This window comes from Triticum aestivum, chromosome 7B (genome assembly GCF_018294505.1).
Source record: "Triticum aestivum cultivar Chinese Spring chromosome 7B, IWGSC CS RefSeq v2.1, whole genome shotgun sequence".
Taxonomy (NCBI): Eukaryota; Viridiplantae; Streptophyta; class Magnoliopsida; order Poales; family Poaceae; genus Triticum; species Triticum aestivum.
Genome location: NC_057813.1, coordinates 218,404,108 through 218,413,655, shown reverse-complemented (window position 1 = coordinate 218,413,655; position 9,548 = coordinate 218,404,108). Strand labels below are relative to the sequence as shown.

At 54.8% G+C, this 9,548-nt stretch overlaps 1 protein-coding gene across 1 annotated transcript; it reads left to right on the top strand.

Moving 5' to 3' along the window:
- Nucleotides 1-433: 433 nt before the first annotated feature.
- LOC123159316 (UDP-glucuronate 4-epimerase 6) lies at nucleotides 434-2,683 on the top strand. Its single transcript, XM_044577145.1, has one exon. The coding sequence runs from the start codon at nucleotides 680-682 to the stop codon at nucleotides 2,156-2,158; it is 1,479 nt and encodes a 492-aa protein (XP_044433080.1). The 5' UTR covers nucleotides 434-679; the 3' UTR covers nucleotides 2,159-2,683.
- The last annotated feature ends 6,865 nt before the right edge of the window (nucleotides 2,684-9,548 follow it).

Genomic DNA, 9,548 nt, shown 5'->3' with positions numbered 1-9,548 from the left:
GTCTTCTCCCATTGAATCCGCATCGCCGGAAATTCTGAAATAAATTCAAAAATAAATGCGAGCACCAAGATTTGAACCCTAGTGGGATGAGGATACCACAATCCCTCTAACCATCCAACCACAGGTTGGTTCGCGGAATTTCATGATACCTGATGAATAGATAGAGGGTCCCAACACGAAATAGGTCGTCACGAAAATCAGGGGATTTTCACGTCTGTCCTGGGTGTGTTGGCCCAAAATGAAACGCCGTGGGTAGGGACACGGTGGCAGAGAGGGAACGCGGGAACTACTATTTTTGTAGTTGTAGCAACAAACTTCTGTGCGTTGATTGGGCGGCCACTACCTGGCAAAGCAGATAAACCACAGCCCCTCTTCCTCCCGACACACCACAGCCCCACCCCCACGGTAAACGTCGGTGAGCGATCCACCGGCGATCCTCTCGAGCTAAGCTAAGCGGACCTACTTTTGGTTTTTTTGGAGCTAAACGGAGTAGCAGCACACAAATCAAGCAAAGCCGCGTCCTGAACCCCGCTGTCCCCTCCCCCTCTCGTTATAGCTCACTCTCACTACCACCCTCGCCACTCACCAGCTCGACTCCACCCCACTCCACTCGAGCCACGCGCACGCGGAGCTGGGCCGTACAGTACGTGAGCCCGTGAGCGAGCAGGGTACGGACTAAATGCCGCACCCGTCGTCGTCGTCTTCCTCGGCCAGTGTGGACGCGGCCGCCAAGGGCGTCAAGCTGGAGCGGTACGCCAGCGGCGGCGGCGCGCTGCTGATGCGGCGCGCGGGGAGCTCCAAGATCGTGGCGGCCTCCTCGCACCTCCTCTTCCGCGCCACCGTCCTCGCCACGCTCGCGCTCGTCTGCCTCTTCGCCGTGCACTACCCTTCCCTCCTGTCCCGCTCCTTCCGGCTCTCCGCCGCCGCCGCTGCTTCCTCCTCTTCTTCCCCGCCGCGGCAGACGTCGCGGCACCGGAACCTGCTCGGGTCGTCGTCGGCGTACGCGGGCGCCGCGTGGGAGCGGGAGGTGCGGCGAAGCGCCACGCCGCGGCGGGACGGGGGGATGTCGGTGCTGGTCACGGGCGCCGCGGGGTTCGTTGGCGCGCACTGCGCGCTGGCGCTCAGGGCGCGCGGCGACGGCGTGCTCGGCCTCGACAACTTCAACGCGTACTACGAGCCGGGCCTGAAACGCGCGCGGCAGCGGCTGCTCGCGTCGCGCGGGGTGGTGGTGCTCGGCGCCGACATCAACGACGCGGCCCTGCTCGAGCGGCTCTTCGCCGCCGTGCCCTTCACGCACGTGCTGCACCTCGCCGCGCAGGCCGGCGTGCGGTACGCGATGCGGGCGCCGCAGACGTACGTGGCCTCCAACGTCGCTGGCCTCGTCAGCGTCTTCGAGGCCGCCGCCCGGCACGCCGACCCGCAGCCGGCGATCGTGTGGGCGTCGTCGTCGTCGGTGTACGGGCTCAATACCGACGCGCCATTCTCCGAGGACCACCGCACGGACCGACCGGCGTCGCTGTACGCGGCCACCAAGAAGGCCGGCGAGGCCATCGCGCACGCGTACAACCACATCTACGGTCTCTCGATCACCGGCCTCCGGTTCTTCACGGTGTACGGTCCGTGGGGTCGCCCCGACATGGCCTACTTCTCCTTCGCTCGCAGCATCGTCGCCGGCGAGCCCATCACGCTCTTCCGCGCCGCCGACGGCACAGACGTCCGCCGCGACTTCACCTACATCGACGACGTCGTTAAGGGGTGCCTCGGCGCGCTCGACACGGCCGGCAAGAGCACGGGCTCCAAGTCCGGCAAGAAGCGCGGGCCAGCGCCCCTCCGCGTCTACAACCTCGGCAACACCTCGCCGGTGCCCGTCACCCGCATGGTGGCCATCCTCGAGAAGCTCCTCGGCAAGAAAGCGAACAAGCGCGTCGTCACCATGCCTAGCAACGGCGACGTGCCGTTCACGCACGCCAATGTCAGCCACGCCGCGCGCGACTTCGGGTACCACCCCACCACCTCCCTCGACGCCGGCCTGCGGAAATTCGTCGAATGGTTCCTCCAGTACTACAAGATCGACCCCGCGAAGCTCGCCAAGGGCAGCAGAGTCGGTACCAAGACTACCAAGAAGAAATCCATGGGCGCCATATCCGCGGCATCGTGAGGAGAGCGCGCGCGCCGCGTGCGTCCCGGCCCGGATGTCCAGTCCACCAAGTGTGCAATCTGTTCTCCTCGGAGGCTGGCGGTTGTGTTGCACAACTTTGTGAGTGCATCCCCATTGTTTAAGCCATTGCCGGTGCTTTTCCCCCTTGATGATGCAACCATGCTAGAGCTCGGTGGGAAGGGAATCGTGGAGGTGGCAAGGCAAAGGAGAAGCGATTCTTTCTTCGTAGCATAAGCAAAACCAAACTATTTTAGGGAAAAGGGGTGGGGGGTATAGGTAAGATGACATGAGCCGTGGAAAGGAGCGAGGAGGACACGATAAAGATGAAGTCCTGGGCTTCCTTTTGGGACGGTTCAGGTTGTTTTTGCTTAGTTTCATTTTTGTTTTGTCGTCACTATCTTGTTCTTGCTCATTTGGTTAATTTGTCTTGTGTTTTGTGAAAATGTCAACAATTGTGTACTCACGACAAGAAGACAAGATGCTGTGGTGGATGTAAGTCCGTCCGAGCACCTGCAGTTTTTTCCAGACTGCTAGAAATATTTCTTAAAGCTTGACGGTGGGTTTGGTGCAATTTATTTCTGCTTATGTGTAAACCTGTCCGATTCATGGTTCTTGTTGTCTGAACAAAACCATGTTGCTGCATGTGGAGCGTCCCTGACTTGTGCGTGCGTTCTCTTCTGATTTATGTGGGCATTATATGCGAGGTACTGTCGTACTGAGGTTTGGTGGCAAGTGAGTGAGGGAGATAATTTGTTTGAGCCTTGGACTTGGTGCTACTTCTTTGGCACTCACATCCGTATTTATTTACTCTGTATATTAATTTTGACTCAAATCAAGCTCTATAAAGTTTGAATAAGTTTGTAGAAAATAAAATGAACATTTAGAATAACAAATCTATATGATATGAATATTTATTCAACGATGAATCCAATGCTATTGATTTGGTGGTGTATATGTTTATATATTTTTCTATAAACTTGCTGAACGTTTATAAAAGTACATTGATGTTTTTGCTGTCTACAAGACGACGTGATGTTCCAGGAACAAATCTTGTTGCTAGACACAGCAAAATCTGTAGGTACAGTGACTGAGCTCGAAGTAATGCACATTCTAGTTTGTCAAGCTGTCTGAATCCTCTTGTGGAACTGTGAAGCTACATCAGTATGAACTTAGGATTCCTACTAGACACAATGGCCATCTGCCTAGCACCATATGCTTCAAGGGCGAATCCTGCCTCACTTGCCTAACCTTCTCTCTGTTGAAAATAGGTATAGTATGTCATGTACACGTATCATTGTATGTATGTAATTGTATGCTGATTGTTATATATATAGAAAGACGTGGAGAGGCTTTACCCCACGGAAAACCCTAAACCCTATTCTCAAACTTGGTATTAGAGCCTACCCTAGCCGCCGCCGCCTCTCCTCCCTCCGCCGTCGCCGCCGCCGCCGCCGCCGCCGCAGCTTCTTTGCGGCCGCCGCGATGTCCACCGCGCCGGCATCCACGGTGACTCCCTCCTCTGCGCTCACGCTCACCACTCCCTCTGCCCTCGTCCCGATCGCCCCCGTCATCGCCCCACCCGCCGCGACGGCTCCCATACCCGTTCTTCCGCCCATCGCGGTCTCCCTTGACCGCAGCAATTTCATGCTCTGGCGGGCGCTTGCCCTCCCCAACTTCGCCGGAGTGCGCCTCCACGGCTTCCTCGACGGCTCGGCCACCGCGCCGGCGCCGACCGTGATGACAGGCACCGGCGATGCCGCCCGCACCGTGTCCAACCCCGACTACGAGCAATGGTGGACGCTGGATCAGAAGGTTCTCGGGCATCTCCTTGGCTCGATGAGCGTGGAGATCTCCGCGCAGCTCATCGGCTGCAGGTCGGCCGCCGCCGCCTGGGCGGCCGTGCACACCATGTTCGCCGCCGAGAACAGTGCCGGCGTGCGCAACCTCCGGCGCTAGATTCAGGCGCTGCGCAAGGGAGACCGTCCTGCCGGCGAGTACATGCAGAAGGTCAAGGCCCTCGCTGATTCGATGGCCGTCGCCGGCTCTCCTCTTCGCGACGATGAGATCATCGATTATATGTTGATCGGGCTCGGCTCGGCGTTCAACCCCATCGCCACCTCCATGAACTTCGCGGGCGTGCCAATCACGCTTCCCGCGTTCTACTCCAGTGTTCTCCACTACGAGGCCCTTCAGCAGCAGCAGTCCGAGCTCGAGGATTGGCAGTCATCCGCCAACGCCGCGTCTCGGCTGGTCTACAACAACACTTCCGGCCGAGCCGCCGAGTCTGGCCGCCAGAGCGGTGGCCGCCCCTCCGCCGGTTCCCTCCCGCCCAACTCGGGCGGCTACAGCAACAACCAGGGCAACGCCTCTGGTCGTACCAACAACGGTGGCAATGGCCGCAATGGAGAAGGAAACGGAGGTGGCAACGGGGGTGGTCGCAACCGCCGCTGGCGTCCCCGGTGCCAGATATGCAAGAATTGGGGTCTGAGGCTGGCGACTGTCGCGGCCGCTATGATCATGACAACCGCGCCGCCAACTCTGCATCCATGTCCTCCTCCCATGAGCCACCGCACTGGATCCTGGACACCGGTGCGACGGACCACCTGACGAATGATCTTGATCGTCTGCACTTCCACGAGCGCTACGGCGGGAAGGATCAAGTGCAAGTGGCAAACGGTGCAGGTTTGTCTATTTCGCATATTGGTCATTCCACTATACCCGGTTCATCTCTTCGTTTACGCAATATTCTTCGTCTACCACACATTCATCAACATCTCCTCTCCGTTTATCGTCTCGTCCTTGATAATGATGTTTTTGTGGAATTTCACCGTTTCTTTTTCCTTGTCAAGGACACGGTCACGAAGAAAATTCTTCTTCGCGGTAGATGCCATGGTGGCCTCTACCCCATACCGTTTGGTCGCGCATCGTCATCCTCCACCCGCCAAGCGTCCCTCAGCGTCAAGACCACCCCGTCCCAGTGGCACCAGCGTCTCGGTCATCCCTCAAATAATATTGTTCAACACATTGTTTGGAATAATGATTTAGTGTGTTCTTCTGAACGTCAGACTTCCGTGTGTGATCCTTGTCAGCGTGCTAAAAGTCGACAATTGCCTTATAATTTATCACATCATGTTTCCACTATGCCTCTTGAGTTAATTCATTCGGATGTTTGGGGGCCAGCTATTGCTTCTTCCAGAGGTTATAAATATTATGTGAGCTTTGTTGACGATTACTCTCGTTTCTCTTGGATTTATCTCCTTAAGCATAAGTTTGACGTTGAGCAAGTATTTTATGCCTTCCAGGCCCATGTTGAGCGTCTTCTCCACACTAAAATCATCGCTGTTCAGTCCGACTGGGGTGGTGAGTATCACCGGTTGCATCGTTATTTTCAACGCACTGGCATCTCTCACCGTGTGTCGTGCCCACACACGTCTCAGCAGAATGGCATTGCTGAACGCAAACACCGTCATCTTGTTGAAACAGGGCTTGCTTTGCTGGCTCATTCTTCTCTCCCATTGCGTTTTTGGGATGAGGCCTTTTTTACGGCATGCTATCTTATTAATCGCATGCCCACACCTGTTCTTCAACACGATACACCCATCTACCGTCTCCTTAAGGTGCACCCAGATTATAACTTTCTTCGCACTTTTGGGTGCGCATGCTGGCCCAGTTTGCGCAAATATAATGCACACAAACTTGCTTTCCGATCCACCATGTGTGTTTTCTTGGGCTATAGTCCGATGCATAAGGGATACAAGTGTCTTGATCGTTCCACAGGACGTATCTACATCTCCTGTGATGTGGTTTTCGACGAGTCTGTTTTTCCCTATGCCACTCCTGGGGTCACCATCGATGTCTCTTCTTTGGCTGATGTTCTCTCTTTTCCTCCCACTGAATCGGCTACGGATGACCATATGCGCAAATACGACTTGTCCTATTTGTCTACTGACACGCCTGTCCCAGGCCCTGTTGCTCCTGTGCAGGATTCTTCGGCTTCGCCCCCTCCGGCGTCCCACGTGCACGGCGCTTCCACGCCCGATGCCCGCCGCCCCCACGTGGCTGCCGTCCAGCCCTCCTCGGCGATCGACGTGCATGGGCCATGCACGTCGCCCCGCTCCGCTCCCGCGTCGCCTGGCTCGGCTCCCGTGTCACCCGGCTCGGCCGCCGCCTCGCCCGTCCTGGCTGGCCCATCAGCCACCGCCACGCCCGGTTCGCCACGCCCGGTTCGCCCGGCCCGACCGCCGCGCCCGGTTCCTCCGCGGCCTTTGCCGCGCGATGACGCGGTTCTCGAGGATGCGGCTCCGTCATCGCCATCGCAGCTCGCGTCGCCCTCTGTCGAGGGGAGTTCACCTCCCTCGACCGCGACGCCCCCAGTTTCCCCGGCTCACACCATGGTTACCCGCACCCGTGATCATACTCGGCGTGCTCTTGTTCCTACTGACGGGACTATTCGCTATGATCCCCGTCGCCGAGCATTTCTTGCGGTGCCTGTCTCTCATCGTGACGCTCTCCGTGAGACTGCCTGGCGTACCGCGATGATTGATGAACTCACTGCTTTGCATCACAACAAGACTTGGGTTCTTGTGCCTCGGCCGCGTGGTGTCAATGTTGTCGGGAGCAAATGGATCTTTAAGACCAAGCACCATCCGGATGGTACTGTTGATAAGTACAAAGCTCGTTTGGTCGCCCGAGATTTCACACAGCAGCTTGGCATTGACTATGGTGATACCTTCAGTCCGGTTGTCAAGCCAGCCACTGTTCGTTTGGTTCTTGCCTTGGCTGTTTCTCGCGGCTGCAGTCTTCGGGAGATTGATGTCAGCAATGCTTTCCTTCATGGGTATCTCTCCGAGGACGTCTATATGCAGCAGCCCCCTGGTTTCGAGGATGCTCGGTTTCCCTCGCATGTGTGCAAGCTTCAGCGCGCCCTCTATGGACTCAAGCAGTCCCCTCGTGCATGGTACGCTCGGCTTAGTGCTCGCCTTCTCGCTTTGGGTTTTGCCTCTTCCAAAGCAGATACATCTTTGTTCTTTTTCCGCTATCGTGATGTTCAGATCTATATGCTTGTCTATGTGGATGACATTGTCATTGCCGGATCTTCTCCACGTGCGGTTGATGGCCTTGTTCACGCCCTCGCTGCCACTTTTACTATCAAGGACCTTGGGCCATTGGAGTATTTTCTTGGTTTGGAAGCGTCCTACAATTCCGGGGGGATGACATTGACTCAAGGAAGTATGCCTTGGATCTTTTACACCGTGTGAGCATGGAGAATTGTAAGCCTACTTCCACACCGCTTTCTACTTCCGAGCAGCTTGCACGAGTGTCTGGACGACTTCTTAGTACCGATGATTCTTTCCGGTACCGTAGCGTTGTTGGTGGACTGCAGTACTTAATGCTCACCCGTCCGGATATTTCATTTGCCGTGAACAAGGTGTGTCAGTTTCTCTCACAGCCCACTGATGCTCATTGGGAAGCAGTTAAGCGGATCTTACGCTATGTGAAAGGAACGTTGCACACAGGGCCGAAATTTCGCAAGGCTGTTTCTACTAGCATTAGTATCTTCACTGATGCAGATTGGGCAGGTTGTCCGGATGATCGCCGATCAACTGGAGGTTTCGCCATATTCGTTGGACCGAATCTCATTTCCTGGAGTTCGAAGAAACAACCAACAGTGTCGAGATCGAGCACAGAGGCCGAGTACAAAGCTTTGGCGAATGGAGCTGCTGAAGCCATCTGGGTAGAGTCACTACTCAAAGAGCTTGGAGTGTCTCAGTAGCGTGTTCCAGTTCTCTGGTGTGATAACTTAGGGGCCACATATCTGACTGCCAACCCAGTTTTCCATGCACGTACCAAGCACATCGAAATTGATTTTCACTTTGTACGTGAGCGTGTTGCTTCTGGAGCTCTCGAAGTCAGATTTATCTCTTCTAACGATCAGCTGGCTGATGTGTTTACTAAACCAGCCACCAGACAGATGCTAGACCGTTTTAGTACCAATCTAAACCTTGTACAGAGTAGAAGTTCAGATTGAGGGGGAGTGTTGAAAATAGGTCTAGTATGTCATGTACACGTATCATTGTACGTATGTAATTGTATGCTGATTGTTATATATATAGAAAGACGTGGAGAGGCTTTGTCCCACGGAAAACCCTAAACCCTATTCTCATTCTCTCTCTGGAAGGGCCATTTGATCTAGATAAGCCTGCATTCATGCCATGCTCCTGCAAGCCTGCGACAAAGTGTGAAGGGCAATGCAGTGAACAGGATTGAGATCCAGTGAACATGGCCAACTAATAGGACCACACGCAGAGGAGAATACAGGCCAGCCGCATGCATTTTTGTAGGCGGAACACAACAAAGAAGCTCCCTGTTGAAGTTTGAGCTCCGAACTGTGGTGATGGAGAATGAAGATCAAAGCCTGCGTGTATGCTCACGTTTTTCAGCATAAGAGACACAGCATTCATGACGAGCATGCCATGGAGACAAATCTGGAATTCCGGATCTGAATACCTGAAGCTTGGCTTATACTGCAAAAATGTGGGTCGCAATCCCTTTATCAGTTGAAGTAATTGACGATGTTCTCATCTGCTATGCTGTAGTAGTTGTTAATACAGCATTATTATCCCGAGTTACTATTGCTTTCCAACTGAAAAAGACCTTTTAATCAGATGTGAAATGCTAGCCGCTACTTACTGCCCCAGTACAGCAGTACTATCGAACTTGGCTTGGCTGTTGCTGCTGGCTGCTGTACCCTAAGATTGGACCTCAGGGACAATGGTGAGCTGGAGAACTTTGCAGTCTTTGACTTGCATTTAGAGTAAAGTCAGGCAGATATTGACCGCATCCTCGCCTGGGGCCCCTTGTGCCTCACCACTTGCACAAGTTCTGACCTAGGGTTAGTGGAGTAAGAGCATATGTCCTCTATACGAGTCCAGGCGGACGACCCTATGAGTGACCGATTACAAAATCACGACCTAACTGGGCTTCTCAAACCAGCTTTATACATCTGAGATGACCGGAACATTCATATCCAGCCCATATCTAGGGCTACGGGAGGCCCGGACACGCACGGGCCCGTCCGTACGTCGGATCCGACAAACATGACCCACCACATATTTCATCAAATCCCTTTGATTTAGTCGGACCAGTCATTTTCGTCTCCTCTCTTCTCCTTCGTCCGCGTCGGCACTCCCCTAACTCCGCAACCGCCCCGATCCCTCAATACATCCACCACCGCCACAAAATGTCTTCGTGCCAGTCTCGCCGCTGCGGACACTGTCGCCGCCCCGGGCGCCGGTGCGGCACGTCCATCTCTTCTCGGATTACACCTTGCCCTCTATGTGTTCGACAAAATGTATAATGTTTTTCTTTTGCTATTTTGCAGGCAAAACAA

Bases quoted from the DNA above. Each gene is read 5' to 3' on its own strand.
- LOC123159316 (XM_044577145.1), top strand. From the start codon at position 680: ATGCCGCACCCGTCGTCGTCGTCTTCCTCGGCCAGTGTGGACGCGGCC.